Source organism: Astatotilapia calliptera, chromosome 12 (assembly GCF_964374335.1).
Source record: "Astatotilapia calliptera chromosome 12, fAstCal68.1, whole genome shotgun sequence".
NCBI lineage: Eukaryota > Metazoa > Chordata > Actinopteri > Cichliformes > Cichlidae > Astatotilapia > Astatotilapia calliptera.
The window spans coordinates 29,846,691-29,866,930 of NC_137433.1; the positions used below are offsets into that span (position 1 = coordinate 29,846,691).

General features: G+C 39.0%; 1 protein-coding gene across 3 annotated transcripts in view; it reads left to right on the forward strand.

Annotated features, from left to right (window-relative positions):
* The window catches only part of LOC113033510 (transducin-like enhancer protein 4), a 44,154-nt gene that overhangs the window by 11,841 nt on the left and 12,073 nt on the right, over nt 1–20,240 (forward strand). For 2 of the 3 annotated variants that reach the window (XM_026187369.2, XM_026187372.2), the window contains exons 5-8: nt 5,405–5,467; nt 10,230–10,304; nt 10,812–11,010; nt 15,582–15,598. In XM_026187369.2, coding sequence (XP_026043154.1) covers nt 5,405–5,467; nt 10,230–10,304; nt 10,812–11,010; nt 15,582–15,598 — 354 coding nt within the window. Of the gene's footprint in view, nt 1–5,404; nt 5,468–10,229; nt 10,305–10,808; nt 11,011–15,581; nt 15,599–20,240 lie in introns of all 3 variants that reach the window. The other variant, XM_026187367.2, reaches the window with a different exon arrangement.

Sequence of the window (20,240 nt, forward strand, 5' to 3'; positions counted from 1 at the left end):
ACACACTGCCTCCAGATAGTCAAGATCTCTGCTTACTTAGTGCTTACATTTATTCACCTTGATCCACAGGTCTTGTGGCACTTTCGCCTTTGCTTGCACCTTTCCTCTTTACACTTTGCTAGAGCTTGTTGTAATAATTTGTTCAGATTGCAGAATTGCATATATGCACTGAAAAAAGAGCATATAGGATTTACTTAATTCAATAGTGGACATTGGTTGCACACAGATGTTTTGCTTTGGCAGCAACTTAAACAACTGAGTTAAATCAACACAACTTATTCATAAAATGCACAATAAACCTGTGCTGTGCTGTGTTGATAAAATGTGCTTGAAACATGTTTAGATGAAGTAAGTTGAGCTCTTGGAATATTTTAATCCTTCACAATTTTCTCACTTTATTCCAACACTATTTAATAACTTTTACCCCAATACTACTTGGTCACTTAAATACTACATGTTGTCTTCATATTACATAATGTTCAACAAAGTCTAGAGTCTGGCTAACATTATGTTAGGGCATAACCCAGAAGTTATGCCCCAGCCTGTATCGTAAAGTAAGAGGCAAAGTACACTTGGACAGGTCGCCAGTCTATCACAGGGCTACAACACAGAGACAAACAACCATTTGCACTCACATTCATACTTATGGGTAATTTAGAATCAACAATTTACCTATCCCCAATAACTGTATGACATTAAACTATGTGAGCAAACCAGAGTACCTAGAGAGAACCCACTGCATATATTCTTGCTGTGACATAACAGCACTAACCACTGCGCCACCGAGCTGTCAATCCAGGCTTAACAAAAGTAGGAAAGCTATTACAAGGCTTGATGCAGAATTTTCTTTACATTTGTCCTTGACACGTTAAACCACAATAAATAGCAATAGCATACACGTGGTGTGTGTATAGTTGTCTGCCTCTTATAACCCCAGTGAGTTTCCTGTGGTTTGAAATCTCATGTGATTTTGTGAGCCCAGGCAACTAACCACTCTTACTAGATTATATCATGTCTTCTCAACAAGAACAAATTAAGTTGTTGAATTTCATACAGATCCTACATGGTTTACCATAGAAACATGAAATTATTTTGTCCAAATTACAAATTAGACTTTTATAAATGTAACAACCACCCAATTTTCCTTTTTTGAGTGTGGTTTCATCCACTTTATGTATGGTTTAATGGGCCAAAACGCCCTCCCGTCTGTTTCTTTGCCAATTTCCTGTCATTCCATCCTGTTTGCTAGAGTGACCTAACAAACTAAATGCACAGTGTTTCTGAATGATATATACCCCATGCATCAGTTTTCTAAACTTCTGTCTTCTGAATAACTGTGATTCCCTACACTTCATAAACATCTCTACCGTCTGCTCAGGTCCATCTGACCTGTTCTGGTCAGATGGCACAGAGGTGGTTTTTCTAAAAATGACTATTTCTGCTTGTCCTTTAATGCTGAGATGAGATTGTCTCTCTCAGAACATTAAAGTGTTCTCACTAAAGTTCTGGGTCACATCATTAGTCAAATTTGAATTTGAATAGACTTGTTAGTCACTCCGTTTTGACAATCAGTTACTTGTTTTTATTCAAGTTTATGTGTCTCGTCACAAAAATAGGGCACACTTTGAGAAATAGTAATTAGGAGGAGGTTTTATTGTTCTCAGTGTTTTGTCATGGGTTAAAGATTAAAGATAAACTGATTAATCAAGTGTTCATATACTGTAAACGTTAGAGTTATTTGAATGTTTAACAATCAGTCGACTATTAATAATTGGTAGTGATTAATATTGCAACCCTAACAACCTAATGACCCAAACTGTCTCCTTATACAGGCTCTAAAACGTCTTTTATCAAAGTTAGTTGAAAGTTTATGATAAAAGTTGAAATAATGCTCAAACCAGCTATTAAATAATTAGCTAACATTATGAATTGCCATTTCTTTGTTCATTACCAGTTAAAAAATAATAAAATAACCCAAGTTTAATCGCATATAAATTCACACTGTTACTCGCCATTACCTTTGATTCAGTGCTTGATTGATTTATGTGCTTTCAAGTTTACTAAACAGAAACAGAGATATTGTTTAGAACTTAGAACTTAAATTGTCACCAGCAGGCACATGTGAATTTGGCTTTGATGTTCATGGCATCACGAGAGGAAATAGTCAGTTATGTAGTTTTATGCACTTAGTGTTGCAAACAAAGAAGGTGATGTTCATCTTTGTGTACCCATTAGTATGCGGTTCTGTGTGAGTCTGAGTCTTTTGTCTGTGTTGGCGTTTGTATTTGAGGTGCACTACTAGCACTCCCTTTGGGACAGTGGATCAGGCAATTTCCTGTTAAAAAAATTCTACCTGATCTAGAAAGAGAGAGTGCTGTGTAATCTTTAAAAGCTAGCCCTTGGGCTCAGTATAAAACATCTGATGAATACAGAGAAGCTGGAGTGTGTATGTGCATGTGCATGTATTTGCGCACACGGTTGTGTTTATGTGTCTCGTACTGCCGCAGCGTTGCTTGTGCTGCTGTCTGAAGCCTATATTTGCCTCTGGGGGCTCTGTTACCACTGATGCCAGAGCAAAGTTCACCTCTGCCAAGGTTATGTACATAAAACAAGTGCTTGGCAAGGTTACGGCTGTAACTTATATATTTGTGTTGGCCTTGGAGAAATTATCTCAAACTCTGATTGCTTTTTTTCAGTAGCCAGGGTCTTAATTTAATGTGTTAAGTCAACAAAAATGTTACACTTTCCTTTATCTGTCTGCAAAGGATTACACTTTCTATACTCCACTTTCTCTCTGGGTTTATGTTTACAAATCATCCATTTAGCTTAAACTGAATAAAGCTCAAAGAGTACAGCAGAGAATTACCTTTCAGGGATGTAGAAGGATAAGGAGTAAATCTGATAATGTAAAGTTGGACTTTTGAGGCCAATAATGAGACATTTAGCTTTAGCATAGCAGAATTTAAATGAATCAAATATAATTGCTGTAATTTATAGAAATAAATACACATCCAGTCTTTACAGATGAAAAATGGATATGTCATAGCTTTCTGATTGGCATATGATGAAATTATGATGCCTTTTAAAGTGGCCTACATCTTGTTGAAAACTGTCTCTCAGATATCTTTAAAAATCTGCAGAGGTTGTCATTACAAGTGACTCTAACACCCATTAAATGTTAAGGCACAGTTTATCAGTTTATTTCAAATTAAGTGCTGTGATCATTCCTCTGGTACTTAAAGGTTTACTCCAATTAGTTACAGACGAGAGTCACTTTAAAGGTCTTGGTGAGTATTATGGAATTGTGAGCGATAGTGCATTGTGTATGTGCTTTTCCCCATTATGTTGCAGAGCTAAGTTGGCTTGCCACTTGACCAGTGTTCTGCAGGGGTACTTTAAACTTCATCTAAGTTACTGTGTCCATCTCTGAAGCAGCACCCACGTTGGAAGCAGTGCAGCGACTAGAAATCATAGAATGTGAATAATATTTGGCTATTTCACGCGACTCCAGGTGAAACCATTGGCAAAGTAACCTGGGCAGAACCCAAGATAAACTTTTGACAACTTCCAGGCAACTGATTGAAGGGACTACCAATGAGAATGCAGTCTAATATATGACCTAGTAGTAAATTCATTAGAGGGTTATAGTTAACAGATGTCAGCTTCAAAGAGACACGCAATGAGCAACTTCCTTGAAGTGTGGCTGAAACTTTATTCATTACCCTTTGGTTTGTTTTTAACTTTCAACATGCACTTCATGAGTAGCTTTACATATTGTTTTACACCACTAATACAGATTATTCTGATTTATACTTAGTTAAACAAATCTATATTAAGTCTTTACTAGTCCATTGTTCTGGTCTGGTCATATCAAATTGGGGCTTGTTCAGGAATTAAACGCGATCTCTGTACAAAGACATGACCTAAGCACAAATCTGTATCGTGATTTGCTTTAGGCTAGCAGCAGAAGACTTCTTTCAGTGCTACTAGGACAATAATCTTAGATTAAAGCAGTGAACTGTCCATTGTTGGCGGTCGTGGCATATTTGACAAAGAAGAATTTGTAAAAAGAGAGACACTCTGCTGCACTGATTCTGATATTTTTTAAATAATGCACATTGTGAGTGTTACAGGAGTTCAGTGCTGAATTGGTGCACTTCCCCTTTTATAGATATATAGAAAAAGTACCAGATACCATTACACCACCAGCAGCCTGAACCACTGATACAAGGCAGGGTTGGATCCATCATATGTAACCCTGTCATCTAAATGTTACGCTGAAAATTGAGACTCATGAAAACCATGAGTGAGAAACACTCTTTCAGGCTTCTATTGTCCGCTTTTGGTGAGCCTGTTCAATCTGTAGCCTCAGTTTCCTGTTCTTAGCCGACGAGTAGTATGCAGTGTGGTCTTTTGCTGCTGTAGCTGATCTGCTTCAAGGTTTGACATGTTGCATATTCAGAGATGCTCTTCTGTATTACTGCAACAAGTGGTTATGGCAACCATGCCACATTCAAAGTAGCTTAAATCACCTTTCTTCCAAATTCTGATGCTCAGTTTGATCTTTAGCAGGACATGTTGACTGTGCTTACATGCTTATATACACTGAGCTGCTTCTGTGGTATTGGCTGATTAGAAATCTGTTTTAATGAGCAGTTGAACTGGTGTACCTAATAAGGTTACTCCTGGTAATTAGGTTTAGCAAAAAGTAGGCTTAGTAAAAAAGTTGTTGCTGTTTAGAAAATGCTGGTTATGGGTTAGATGCTTAGTGAATTGAATATGTGATAATAGTGATGCTCTATATTTTTGCATGGAAATGTCTTCCTGTAGTTTAATGTGAATGTGAATAATGTTGTAGCTATGAAACAGAAATAAGGCACAAGCAGTGTGTGAGTTTCTTAAAGCTAAGCGGTGTGCATACACACAATGTATGAAACTTTCAGATATTATTTCTTGAATTTTCTGCTTTGGTTAGCAACACTTTTTTTAAGACTTACGGTGCTTTTCCTCATTCACACAACACTTTACAGGGATATCTTTGTCTGTCCAGTATCCTGTCATAGCATAACTTAGAGTTTGTAAGCAATCTGCTCTACCTCCTGAGTTAGAGTTAACTAAATATTCTTGACATTTAAAATACACAAGTTCCCGTGCACCCAGAGATTTGTTTTGGAGGAAACACAATAGATATTAAACACAAGTTTATGAGAGATGTTCATCAAATTATTAGTTTCATGTGACAAAGTAAACAGGTCTTGAAATGAAAGTTATGTGAGCTATTACTTTGATATAAACTGAATCAGGAATTGAAGGCTGTGTGAACAGGATGACGCCTTCTTGTCTGCTAGAGAATTTAAACAAATTAAAAAAATAATTGTGTGCTTCCCACTTCTCTGTCTTGCAGGCGGAGATCGTTAAACGGCTGAACGCAATCTGCGCCCAAGTCATCCCCTTCCTCTCTCAAGAGGTAAGACTCAAAAATGCCTGTCACTGTGAGTTAAGAAGGAGGTGGGTGAGAGAGAGTCAGAGAGCGGGAGGAAGGGAGACAGGAAAGGGGAGAACTGTGTGGTGGATTTTAAAGCAAGAGAAAGAAAATATGGGGACACGCACACACACGCAGACACACACTCGTACAGATTATCCTGGGCTAATCCCCCCTGCTCAGGATAGACAGATATGCTCTGAACTTATCAAATGTCTCCCACTAACATATGCAGGAGCCAGCGGCTGAGTGTGTGTGAGAAAATACTTTTTGTGTTAAAATACATTATAATTGTGTGCACATACAGCAGTGGGTGTGAGAAGTGTTTTTATGCAGTGTTTATTGTGAAATTTTTAGGCGTGCGTGTGTTGAGCTGATAAATCCTTCCTCTGAGGAGCTGACAGTGTGTGTGTGTGTGTGTGTGTGTGTGTGTGTGTGTGTGTGTGTGTGTGTGTGTGTGTGTGCTGAGGGGTGGGAACAGCAGGAAGGAGTGAGTGTGGACTCCAAAAGCTCTCCTCCAGATTAGCCATGGATTAGGAGGGTTTAGGGTGGATTAGGAATAATGGCATTAGACTGTGGTGCTGCTACACAGCCCTGAGGCCTGCAGAGAGGGGAGGCAGGGAGAGGAAGCTGCTTTGTTTTGGTGCACAGCCTTGTTTACTGCATGTGCAAGTAAATGTAACACATTCATCTTATTGTTGTGCAGCAAATCACATCGACTGTGTCTGTGTATTTCTGGTGAAAGCGCTTTGTTTTCTATTTTTATTTTTGTCATTTTCTGATAATGTTTCATTGGCCTTTGGGGCCATGTAAGTATGATTGGTCCATTTACAGCAAAGGCAATAAGTTTGTGTTAAGTCAGTTGACAAAAATGTTATTTCTGACAAATTTATAAAGAAAAAATATACTTGAGTAAATAAAATCCCCCAATTAACATAACATATAAATAGAATCATTATCATGAGGCAGATTTTATGTCTCTGCCATAAAAAGGCCCCTTTTTTAAGATCACATATGCATTCCTTGATTGACATTTACATTTGCAAGTAAGGTAAGGCAACAAAAGTGCCATCTGTTTCTGAAAGTTTTGGAATAACTACGTCCTTAAAGTCTACCAGTTATACTTTTTCTTATTATAACTCTTTATCAAACAAGTATCATACATACCAGCTGGACTTATTTTGGAGTTTTGGCTGTAAAATTACAAAATAATTCTCATCTTTCACCAAGCATTTAAATTTTCTCTCTTACCTATAATGGTTGAGGAGTCACAGTAATGTGAAGCGCACATGATAGCATCTAGTTGGAGCTAATTTTTCTGTCGGTGTTCAGACAGAAGTACTTCAGGAAACCACGACACACAGAATATCTCCATAAATGTTGTCTTCTCTTCTTTATGAAACCATTTCAATTTTATCTCTAGCACATCGCTAACAGAGTTATGATCATTTAAAGCAGCGGTCCACAACCTTTTCTGCGCCACGGACCGGTTTATGTCCGACAATATTTTCATGGACCGGCCTTTAAGGTGTCGTGGATAAATACAACAAAATAAAACTAGTACCGGTACCAAAAAAAAGAAGATTTATTCATAAAACATGGGAAAAGACCCAAGAAAACGGAGTTAACGATAAAAACGATAAACAAATAACGATAAAAACCCTGAAAACCATAAATTTCACACACGAGCCTCAACTCTTGTGGCCCGGTACCAAACGACTCACGGACTGGTACCGGTGCGTGGCCTGGGGTGTTGGCTGATTTAAAGAGCACTTGTAAGCACTTGGGCACACCACCTGGCCGCTAGTTAAAACTATGGATCTTTGTGATGTCAAAGAGAGGAAATATTCTTAATATGCTCTTCTCAGAAGTGGTGGTTATGTACTTGGTCATGTCTGGTACACAGCTCTGGCAATGTGCATAGCAGGGACCCAGTCCACCTGCTTCTCCTACGATCTGTTTTCAAGGTGCAGTTGGGTGGGGTGAGGAATTACGCTAAGCTATTGTAGCAGTTTTCAAAAATGAAAATCTGAAACTGGAAATAAGCATAATTTGTCAAATCTGGCATTTAGTTACTCGTTATTTACATGTTCCTCGGTTGTTGCCATATCCCCAGTGAGGAATCATTCCTCTGATTTCAAGGTGTTCATGTGCTTTTGAGTTGGAAGGGACACCAAGATGTGTTTAAGTCAGTTGCTCAGAGTAAAAGAAAAAGACACGTTGTTCTCTGCGAATAACTGCTTTGCCTGACTTCTTACTTGACTTACCTCAAACAAATACCTCCATGCTTATCTAGTTCCCTCCTTGTGGTTAACAGCAACCAGATATTTACTTAAACTCACCATATTTTTATGTATGACATTAACAACTCAGCAGATCATGTATCAAAATTTTCTGAGCTGATTTCTGAGCTCTTCATTTGAACTTTCTCAGTTAGAAAGTCAGTTTTTGCTCTTGTCAAGCTACCAAATGAATGCACAATTAATTTGATATAATAATTTTAGTAAATTTTGTCTGCTTTACTGTGTTGGTTATTAACCCGAATAATTAATCACTGAATAGGTAAAATCTAAAAGTATTTTGTATGATTGTATTTGCTTTTGGCTACTCCTTTATTTCCCAAGGGGGCCACCACAGTGGATGGATCCCCATATTTTCATTTTGGCACAGATTTTATGCCAGATGCCCCTCCCAAAAGAACCATCTCATTTATCCAGTTTTACAACCAGCACTAGGAATACATTACCGTGTAACCTCCACCCCGAGGCTAGATTTTTGTCCCCTCCAAGTCCCAAAACAGGTGTAAAGTGAATATGTTAATCACTAAACAATCGAGCCACAGTTTTGCTGTGATTGCAGGTATTGTTTCATATTTGGAGTCAGATTTTCCCTTACAGTTTTACAAGAAATCATAAGTAACCAATCCTCTTTAGGCAAATACAAAAACAATGGTGAAACATTTATTCTGTAAGAAAATCTACTTCAGTGCACTGAATCCTTCGTGCCATCTGAAGGCAACAGAATATGTACATTGGTAAATATAGAGCCTCTAAATTCAGACGTCCTCTGTCAGAGTGCAGAGGCATTATGCAAACTATCACTGATTATCTACGTTCAGTCCTGTGCAAATTTTAACAGGCTGCTAGGATACGACCCTCTACAACTCCATCTCATTAGTATCGCGCATCATGTTGTCCTTCTCAACTTTTTTCAGTTTTCTCAGCTTTTCGTATTTACTCTTGAAATGCATCACAGTGTCTGAGGTAGACTTATTATTTTGATTTCTTTCTCTTAAATGCCCCCCTCCCTTCAATACCTCTTTGAAAATGGTTTACCTCACCAAGCCTTTAACTTATACTAGCAACATCTGCACATCTAAAACTGCTTCCCCAAGTGTGACATTCCAGTGGAGCCTATGGTGTAACAATATACAAAGAAATGAAAAGCATCTGCACAGATTGAACTCTATTGTTGATTATACGACTGATTTTGGATTGTTCTATTTTTTTTTAGAACTGTTGCATAAAAAGTGTTTGGCACAATTTATATAGTGGGTCATTCCATGTGTGTGTGTGTGCGTGCGTGTGTGTGTGTCACATTCAGGCAGGTTAGTCTGAGCCTGCAGAGGTGTAGCTGAACTCGATGGTCAGGTTCATTTCCACACCTGATAAGCTCTTTCATCTCGGGCGTACTTTGATGTTTTGCGCTCCTGGATGAATCTCGCTGCTCTCTCACTGTCTGGATCTGTCTTCCTCGCTCTGTACCCTTTGTATGACTTTGCCCTGTTAGCTGTCTGCCTCTCTTGGTACCCATCTTTTTTCCCTATGTGTTGAACTTTTTGGAGCTGTTCAGTGTCGAGACGTGTGAGCAGACTGAGCAAAAATCAGAAAACAGTGCTGCATAAAATTTTAATAACAATCTCAAATCAGAAACATTAAACCAATCACAGAATCCACAAAATATTGTACGAGTCTGTAACTGAATTTTTGGCCACTTGTAATACACGTCTTTAACTGCTTCCTTTGGACATCCACTTGTTTGTTTGTTTTTTAATTCTCCTCCACGTAGAGGAAATCAACCAGCCTGTGCAGGTTACACTTGACTAACTAGTATACCCTAATTAGCTGCTAGCTGCTTCTTCTGCCTGATGACTTTTAATGAATGCACTGATGGGTGTCAGATTCTGAAGCGAAGCACTGAAGTGCAGTCATGATTCAATGGCCTCGGGGAATCTTGGCTGTCTGGCGTTTGACCTGATTCTGGTCAGAACCTTGAGTTTTAATAAAAAGGAAAAAATATATATCAAGTTTCAGGTGATTTTATAGCACGCTCGTGTTACTGAACATTGATATCTGTTTTAATGAGATTGACATATTTCACAGTCAGTACATTGTTAATTCTGAAGAAATTGCAGGCTGTGTGAAGTTACAGTGTGCAACTAACTGACAGCTGTGAATAAGGTTTGATAGGCAAAGCATAATGACGGATTCAGATGGAAAGCAGTTTAAAAGATATCACAGAATGCATTAGAATGATTGCTGTACGCATATGCAAGTTCAATGTGATGAAACGAGATAAGTTCCTGCTCATTTTACGTGTCCATTCCAGTCCATTTTAAATGTTGTTTGAATTTTGTAAAGATGTTGTTTGTAATAACTACAAAATTCTTTTCATATCATTCTTTTCTCCGTCTCAGCTGCTGTTTCAGTTTCAGTTTGTTTGTTTTTTGTTTCTGTGTGTCTCTCAGCATCAGCAGCAGGTGGTGCAGGCAGTAGAGAGGGCCAAGCAGGTCACCATGGCTGAACTCAACGCCATCATAGGAGTGGGTGTATTACACACACACACACGCAGACACACACAATTAAATACAAAATGCATAGATTATTTTTTTTACAGCAATGTTGGAAAATAGCTTAAGAGATTAATTGAAAAAGAATAATGTGAGGAGAAGAGTAAGTACAAAGTCAGATGTATTCATAATAATATACAATAAAACCAAAGTATTTTGTATAGTAGTAATAGCTAACTTCTTTCTGCAAGAAATTTGAATGTTTTAGCATCTTTCACAGAAATTGTCAGTTATATAAATATCACCGTTTATGTTGGCTGATAAATCAAAGGTTTTGGTGTTTTTGATCAAATTTTAAAAAAGTGTATCTGATATTTAACTATTGTAGCTGTAGTCTACATGTTTCAGTTGCTATCTTTTCCCCGCTCTATTTGAATGTGTTTGTCTTTCCTTCTCTTTCCTTTTATCACCTACTCATTTGTATTTTATCATGCATGATCTTTCAAGTCTTAATTGGTGTTTCTGTGTCTGGTTCAGCAGCAGCAACTCCAGGCTCAGCACCTCTCTCATGGCCATGCCATCCCTGTCCCACTAACACCCCACCCAGCGGGCCTTCAGCCCCCTCTGCCTCCTGGGGCCAGTACTGCCAGCCTGCTGGCTCTGTCCTCTGCCCTGAGTCACCAGCTGCCACTCAAAGATGAGAGGAAGCATCACGATAACAACAGCGAACACACACGAGGTGAGGTCTGCTCTGTGTGTGCTGTTTTTATATAGCAGGTGTTGATTTTGGTTTGTGCGTGCTTGTTTCTGTGTGAGTCTTGGTCTCTTCATGACTGAAATTACCCTTGCATTTGTTACATCTGCTTGTATGTTCAAAGTCACAATTTGAGTTTTCAAACTACTGCTTTAAGGTTTACTCTAATTATGGTTTAGTCAAAAAGCGAGTTACCTGATTATCAGGGGCAAATTCTTACACAAGGTAGATACAAAGATACGCTCTCAGTTTGTTTACTGTAAAGGCAAAAAGAAAGCACACCCTCTGTCAGTTCTAAGGTTTCCCCAATTGGGATAAACCTATCTAGTCTTTTCAGCCAAGGTGTATCAGGTCTTAAAATCAGGTAAACACAATCTCAGTTAAATAACAACAGATGATATATTGCATCATGTCATTATTTAACAAAAACTAAGCCAAAACGCAGAAGCAGCCTGTGAAAATGCTTCAATAGCTTGTACAACCACCTTTGACAGCAATAACTTAAAGTAATGCCTTCCTTTTGACAGTCTCTCACATTATTGTGGAGGCATTTTTGCCCACTCATCTTTGCAACATTGTTTCAGTCACCTGAGATTTGAGAGCAGACCTATATCTCCTGCTCTCTAAAGGTCCTGCCATAGCATTTCAGTTGGTCTGAGATCTAACTGTGCCATTGCTGCATCTTTTTTGCTTTTGTTGCTGTTGTGGATTTGCTGTTGTATTTAGAATCATTGTCCTGTTGGATTACCCAGTTTTAACCAAGCTTAAGCGTTCAGACAGATTGCCTCACTATTATTATAAAGAGGAGTTTGTGGTTAACTCGTTGACTGCAAGGTGCCCAGATTCTGTGATTACAAATCATCAACCCTGCATTGCTGTGTTCTACAGCTGATATGAGGTGTTTGTTTGGATATGCTCTGTTTGGTTAAAGCCAGATATGGCGCTGTGCATCACGGCCAGACATCTCCACTTTGGTCTTGTATGTCCTCGGACATTGTTCCAGGAATGCTGTGGTTTGTTCAGAAGCAACTTTGCTAACTTTAGCTGTGCTGCCATGTTCTCTTTATAGAGAAAGGGCTTACTCCTGGCAAACCTTCCAAACGAGCCATATTTGTAATTGCACTGTCAGGAACTTTAACAGTTGACATGCTAACTGAGGGCTGCAGAGTCAGGAATGTAGCTCTTTCTCTGTATTGCATTGCATGGTCTGATCTTAGGTAACATTTGCTGGGATAACCACTCCTGGGAAGATTAGCAGCATTCTTTTTTTTTTCTTCTTTTTTTTTTGTGTCCCGTTTGGATCTTTAGCCATCAGAATTGTTGTCTTAAGGCCAAGAAAGATGCCAAGCGGATTTATTTTACCAAGTGGATCATCATGGCCTTGCCATATTGGTCCATTTGATTGACCTTTATTATAATTATGAATTTATTTTATTTTCAGTTGCTACAAACGGGACAGACATGACTGGGGGATAGGACAGGGAGAAAGAATGAAAGAAAGAGAGGGAGAGAAAGAAAACCAAAGGGGAGAAGAGACGGTGAGAAGGGGGGAAGAAAGAAAAAAAAAACAAACAAACAAAAAAAACAAAACACCTGGGTCACCTGTATGGAGAAAAAAAACAGAAGAGAAAGCAAACAACAAAGAGCAACATAATAAAAAAAAAACAGCACCATCACAATAAACTAGCTAGCAGTAGATATCAGTAGATACTAAATAATAAACGATATTGTGCAGCACGCAAGATAGACAGCGCACAATGTGCTTTGAGGCAGCAGCCAAGAAAGCTGTAGTCTGTGTCTGTGAATACACATGTGTACACCTGTGTGCATACCTGTGTGGATCAGCATGCTTGAGATTAGCAGCATTCTTGAATGTTTCCTGCTTGTGAATATTTTTTAATGATGATAATAGACTTCAGAATGTTTGGAAATGGCTTTATAAGACTTCCTTAATTAATGGGCAGCATCAATTGCTTCTCCAAGATAATTATTGATGTCTTTCCTCCTTGGCATTGTTTTAACACACCCCTGAATGTTAACGACGAGCAAACTGCCAAAGCCTCTGTTTTTATAGAGGTGCTCACACTTGCTGATGATCAGTTAATTAAATGGGTGTGCACAACCTGACTGCTACTTACTTACACACACTGCTTGTGTGTTTTGGCTTTATTTGTGTTCAACAAATAATTGCACAGTATAATATATCACATGTTGTCATTCAGCTGAGGTTTATTTCCCTCATTTAAAACCCGCTGAGGACAAGAGGTTTTGATTATGCCTTGATGTGTGCAGCCTTATAATTGGAAGAAAGTACACTTTGTTTTTATCGTGACTCTTGGTGCGATAGTTTGAAGCGGACTAAAATACTTCGCAACAACTTGGCTGTTTTATTTCACTCACAGACAGATGCTAAATATATTTGGTAAACATAAACATCAAAGCTTAAATCTTTTGTTCAGTTAATGATCCAAATCCACTTTTACATGTCAAAGTATTCACCCAGCATTACGAATTACCACTTGTAATGGCTGATGCTTAATTGTTAGTGCTCTGAATGAACAGCAGTTAAACAATTAAAAACTGATTTGTCTTTATGCCACTTTAATTGGCCTAATAGGAAGCAATACACAACCACCATGATGCCTCTTTTCTCCTGTTCACACAGAGCGCTTCTAATTCTTCTCTGAGCTGACTTTGAGCTCAAGCATTTAATTACTCTTCATTGAGACTATGTGTGTGCATGTGTGTGTACGTGTGCGTACGTGTGCGTGTAGGTTTGAAACTGTGCGCCAGCACTTAATTACTCTGTTGCAGCATGTCAGTGAGGGTCTTTACAGTGCAGCAGAGCAGTTAACCTTGCACTGTAGCTGCAGTAAAGCTAACGGCTGCTAACTGAGGTAATACTTATCCACCTAAGGACCACAGTCACTAAGAATACAGTTCCAGCTACAGCTTGCTTCCTGAAATGACTAAGTGAACAAAGGGAATAAAAACTTTCTTTTTTCCCCTTTTAGTATTTTAAAAAGCATTTTCTCTGCAGGTTGCACTGTTGAACATTGTGTGACTGTGGTGCTAACCTCAGTGTATTTTTAACCCGTTGGACTTCTTCACCACATTTAGAAACTTCACTGGTCAGTAATAATGGTTAATATTAATGTGTTAAAAGACTGACACTGAAAATGACGGATAATGTACAAACTCTAATAAATAAAAATCTATTCACTATGTCAGCTGAGAGCAGAGTACTGAGGCAAACACAAATTAAACCAACAAATCCTCCAACATTTGTCTGAGTTGTTTTTTCTACTTTCTTGCTTTAGTTGTGTTTATCTTACTGCCCACTTTTATTTTTGTATGGTATGATTTGGTTTAGGCACCAATGCCACTTGGTTAGCATTTAGGCTACGTCCACTTTTTTCAGTTGTTTTCACAGAGTTGTGCATCCACAAACGGCCGAAAATGCTTACGTTCCACTACCGTGCATGCATGAAACACAAGAAGATTCGACCTGCCTCATTTAGTCTGTCGCTTATTTACTTTCCAGCTCTGTGAAACATCGCGGCAAAATGTTGAGGAAAAGCACCGAGTTGTTGCTGCGAGTGACACAAAAGTACAAAGTTGCAAAATCGAGTGAGAGTTAAAGAATTTGAAGAAAAGCCACCTGGAGCATATACAAACTGATACTAATCTTTAATAGGGCTGTCAAAATTCAGAGCAAACAAAACAACTGCTGTATAATGCCCTCCGCTATCTTAGTTTAACTGGTCGCATGGCTGCGACCAGTTAAACTAAGATGACTAACATGCCTCATCGTTTTAGAAAGTCTGCGTTTTTGCGACGCGAGAGCACCGTTTCCAAATGTATGCGTTTTCAAGAGCGTTCTCAAAACGCTGCATTTTCCATCAGCGAAAACAGTCTCAGTGTGGACGGGTGGCAAAAACGGAGAGTGAGTGTGGACGGAGCCTTAGTGTTACCAGTGTGCTGAGTTCTGCCCCAATAAAGTTGCAAACATCAGCACACAAGTCTTAAAGCCGAAAAACGGAGGTTTCCACTTCTTACTTTATCTGAATCCTCAAAAGGTTCTCCAAAACTTTGCAATTAGGATTTAGAGCAAGTTAGGTTGATTGATTAATCTGCAGCTGCTCCTGTTCATTTGTCGAAGTGCCTTGGGCAAAATAATGAACTTAGAGTTTCCAATGTGTAGAGGTCTGCTTTCAAAGACACCCCTGTCACTATCAATGTGTGAAAGCGTGCGTGAATGGTTAATTGAGAGCAAAACTGTAAGAGATTTATCTGTTAATTTGGAAAAGAGGTGTAAGTGCTATTTATTTGCAGTAGTACTCTAATAGTACCCCTCAAGATCCATAAACAGTAATGAAATTCCCCACTATCTTCATCAAAAATATCATAAATTTGCCATTAGCTCTCTTTTTGTATCTGTATGTATCTGTTATATGCAGCAGTGTGTGTGTTTGTGTGTTTGCCAGTGTGTTCTTGTGCTTCAGACATTGAATCTGTCATTCTTTTTTTCTATCTCATGCCCTCCGCCCTCTCAGACAGAGACTCAGTCAAGGTAAGTCCTTCCTTTCTTTATTCCCTTTGTTAAAAAAAAGAAAAAAAGACATGTTTAGAGCATAGCTTCACTTCTGCTCGCTCAACTTCTCTGTGTCATTTTGTACTTTGAATTATTTATTTTTTTTGTTGATATAAAAGGATAGACAGGTTTTGATTTTTATTCATAACGCACACAAAAAGCCTGTCTGTGATGAAATCTTGATGTTGGCTTTAAGGATGTCTATGTGCACGTCTGTGTTTATGTAAAAGAGACTGTTAGAGACTGCCATCAAACTGAAAACAGTTCTGTGACATTTCCAAGATCCTAAATATTTACACATGTAGTATTTGATTTAAAACATTACTGTAAAATGATATTGTTAATATGTTCCCACAAAGCTCCGAACATGTTGGACTGGCGACATGTTCGGGGTGCATCCTGCCGCTTGCCAAATGACAGCTGGGATAGGTTCCAGCCCCCCTGCCACCCTTAATTGGATAAGTGGTTAAGAAAAAGAATGGATGGATGTTCACACAAATGTCCTATTATGAAATTTTATTTTATGCTTGTCAATGTAATTGGAAATGAAAATGACCACACTAAGGCTTAAAGAAAACATTATAAGCTTCTGATCTTATTGTCATTTTCATATTCTTCACTTGTGCTTTGTGTGTAATAAAAATATCAGATATGGGAAACTGGTAACAGCTCGGGAAGAAAAAAACAAAACAGTGTGAAAGAGAAACCCCAAGGTGAGCAGAGAAGAAAGTAGGGGGAAAAAAGCACAGTATGGTTAGTGAAGGAAGGAGGGAGCAGAAAGAGGCAGCGCAACAGATCACTGTTCTATCCAGCGCTTGTAGTAATTAGTCCCTTAAGCGCAGCGTTTTTCCCAAGGCAAACATTTGGTTTGTTGAATACTCAATGAGCAGATTAGCATTTCTTTATACCAGCAGCCTGAGTGCACACACTTTTACACAAACATGCATGAGTTTAGAAGCCTGTGCATGTGTGTGTGTGTGTTCTTTGGTGTTTTGGAGTAGGCGGAAACAGGAGGAATGCTCTAACTGGAGGTATGTTTGTTATCTCTTGCCCCCCATGTAGTTTTCTCCTCCTCCACACACACACACATGTTCAAACACACCTGGATGCACATGCACATACGCTCAGAGGTGTAGGCACCATGATGGGAGAGATTAGCAGTGTGTGTGTGTGAGTGTGAGGTCACAAGAACGCTTTGATAAAGATAGAGAGAGGCCAGAATGATGGATGCCTTTCATTAGTGCCCTGTGAGAACACACACACACACACACACACACACATATGCAGAGCTGCTCTTTGACATGGCGGCCAACAGTCACTTCATGAAACCAATAAGCCCCTTGTCAGTGGTCTGCAGTTGCCTTGGCAACAGTCCACAGAGTACAGTGTGTGTGAATTGCATGAACATCTGTGCCTTAATGTCCTTGGCGTTAGCACCTCACACACTGATAAAGCTACGTGAATGTAAACGCTACTTGTGTGTGTGCTTATGTGTGTATAGACGCCAGTACAGGCAGTCAGTTATGCAGTTACTTTATGGTGTGTTCAAGGACTACAACTTCACAGACCTGATTATGAGTACACATTAATTGCTGGATCAGTGGTCAATGACAATTTTATTTTAATTCTGTGTTTTTAGTGTTTGTGGCTTTTTTTAAAGTCATTTCTGAAATGCCAATTCTCACAAACAGGTTTTCTTTTTTTTAATCACCTTAAGTCAAATTAGACGCGTAGAATCACATAGTAACATTGTAACCATCTTTGTCTGTCTGCGGGATTGTTTTTGTCTTCTTTTTAAAAGAAACAGGAGGAATACATTTCTAATGAGGTCGCTTTCAAGTTTAGACTGACCTTTACAGTTAATCACCTGTTGAAGTATAAATGCAGTGCAGCTTGTAGTTTGTGCGATCGCTACAGTGGTCTTCTCTTTCTATGCTTTTTGTGTTGAATTTTGTCGCTGGTAAACAAGCTGTACAGATGCAGTCTGCTTGTCTTTGTTTATGCCGGGATGCTCTTTAAAAGCTCTGCATACAATGTGCAGTCTGGCTTGCCATGCTGTGTTGGCTGCAGAATAATAAGTGACAAATTGAGCTGAGCAGAGTGAGAGAACTATTAGACAAAATTACATCAAGCCAGAGTTCTAAAGATTTGGGGTTTTTACAGAAATCATTTGTGCAGAGCCCCCTGTGGTCCAGCATAGAAAAAGACATATTCGTTTATAAATTCGCAATTCTTCGATCTGTGCAAATTTGCTGATGACTTCAGAGAACAAGAACGTTCCTCGTAGTTTAAATAGTTTAAAACTGAAAGGCTGGTTTTGAATTTATAGCATAAATATGGACACTCTGTGAGGTAAATCTACCCTTAGATCTAGATAAATTGGACTTACTTGGGCAATGTGATTATCACTAAAATGTCTCTGAACAAAGAAGCTGTTTCTTTGGAGAACAATATGAGAGGATTTACACATTTACACACATTTTTCATGCTGCACATGGGGAAGTTCTGTGTTTTTGTGCATGTTAATGACACAGGATTTTCAGATAGCATGCTATTTAGTATTTTCTGTGATAAAGTTTGGCAATAATTTGATTGAACAAGTGGCTCTGTGTGTAATCTCTATAAAAACATATCTTCTTATAAATATGCAGTTTGTAAGTAAAATGTATGATTTTTGGCACCTGGAACCTTTCTGGCTTCCATCTGGTCGTCTGCTTGTAGCTCTAATCCTGAGCAGGATTTGGTTGCATCTAGTTAAACAGTCTCTGTGGAGAGCAAAAGAAAAAATACATTTGCTCAAATGCAATCTTGAAAAAGCTTAGTCTTTTTATTGCCTTTACTGTACCTAAAGTCTTGTGTGTCCACTGGCTACACCAGAAACCCCTCAAAATTGACCTGTTGCTCCCAGTGGAAGACTAGAAGCGGAAGACAGACAAAGTTAGATTTTTTGGAAAAGGTGTCAGACTCGGGTGCAGCAACTTCTCAGTGTCAGACTGCATTTGAACTGGATTTGAACTCTATTTTTATAACCCTGAGATGCACCCCAAACATCCACGCTGAACATAAATTTACAATGCCTAACAACGGCATAGTAACCTCATCCTGGACGTCCGTGCTCCTAATTACCCGAGAGACACTAGGGAGCGAGACTGTTTGTAAAGCTGAAAAATACAAAACACTCGAGGTTGCAGATATCATTATCAGGACCTGCAGAATCAATTTGAAATGGGAGGCAAATATAATTATGATGTGAATGAAAATGAATACTCTCACTCAACCACACCTCAGAGGTCCTCACGTTCATAATGCTCGTGCTGTCGGCAGCGCCTTCATTTGTCTCTGCGGCAGAATTAATTTGCTTTGATGTTTTTGAAAGAGCTAATTTGCAGGCTAATTAATCTAATCAGTCTGGAAATAGAGCGACACAGAGTCAGGGGCTCAGTTTGCCTCGTCTCACTCAAGACGAGACACACACCTGTACACACACTGACTCCTTAACACTGTTTGCACATATGGAGTACTAAAATGTAAACAGGTACAAGTGCTGCCTGAGCAGCACACTCACGCACACAGACACACACACACACACACAGTCAACCCCTCACTCCTCCCCCACAGAATCTTTGTCATCAACACTTGCAGCACGGCAAAGGGCAGCGGAAAGGTTACAAGCGTGAGTTAGTGGAAAGGTCGAGCTAAAGGTCCTGCTTTATTTTTCTTCTCTGTCCATCGTCTGCTGGGTAAGAAGGACCTCCCAATGAGTGAGTGAGAGAGAGAGAGAGAGAGAGAGAGAGAGAGAGAGATCAGCAGAGGCAGGCAGAGCTGGAGGGGAAATGTTTAACTGACCTTATTTTGATCCTTGCTTCTCAAAGAAGATTAATCCTTCAGTAATGGTATTTAAAGGATGCCATATTTGATTAAGAAAGAGAGACGTCAGCCAAGCCCTCCCCGTAAAGCTGCGATGTTGTAGTCAAACTGTCAAGGCTGCAGTGCTGCTTTTGTATTGTGTGATACAGTAAAAAGGAAATTGTTTTGACAGCCAGGGGATATTTTAAAAGCGATACAGAAATCTAGCCGCGGCGTACGTTGTGTCTGCACCGCTCAGCTTTGTCTTTTTGCTCAGATTGTTGACTGACCGCATGGCTCTCAACACATTCCAAGTTTCTTCTAGCGGTAAAAGCTGCAGCGTACATATTTCCTATCAGTCTGTCCTGGGTAAGATTAGTAATTTATCTCAACTTTTTTTGCCTTTGATAATCACATCTTCTTCAGTGGAGCTTGGATGATTCTTTCTGTGTCCATTTGGTTTGGGTTTCACATCCCAGAAAATGTAACCTAATCTTTAAATGTATGTTTTTGTTGAATACAAACAAATGTAATTTTATATTAATTTTCCTTCTGTCCGGAAGTGTGTTTTGTTGCTATTAGCACAAGTTTGAGTTATATGTGTTTCTGGAATTCAATGTCAATGGAAATGAATGATTTTCTATAGCAAAAACTGTTGCTCTAATAGCTATTTTCCACACATGTTTGAGCTAGAAAACGGGCCTGTTCTTATCTGATTCTGCCTGATTTCTGATTTTATTATGATTTTCCAGTGCAGGGTTTATGTACTTTACAA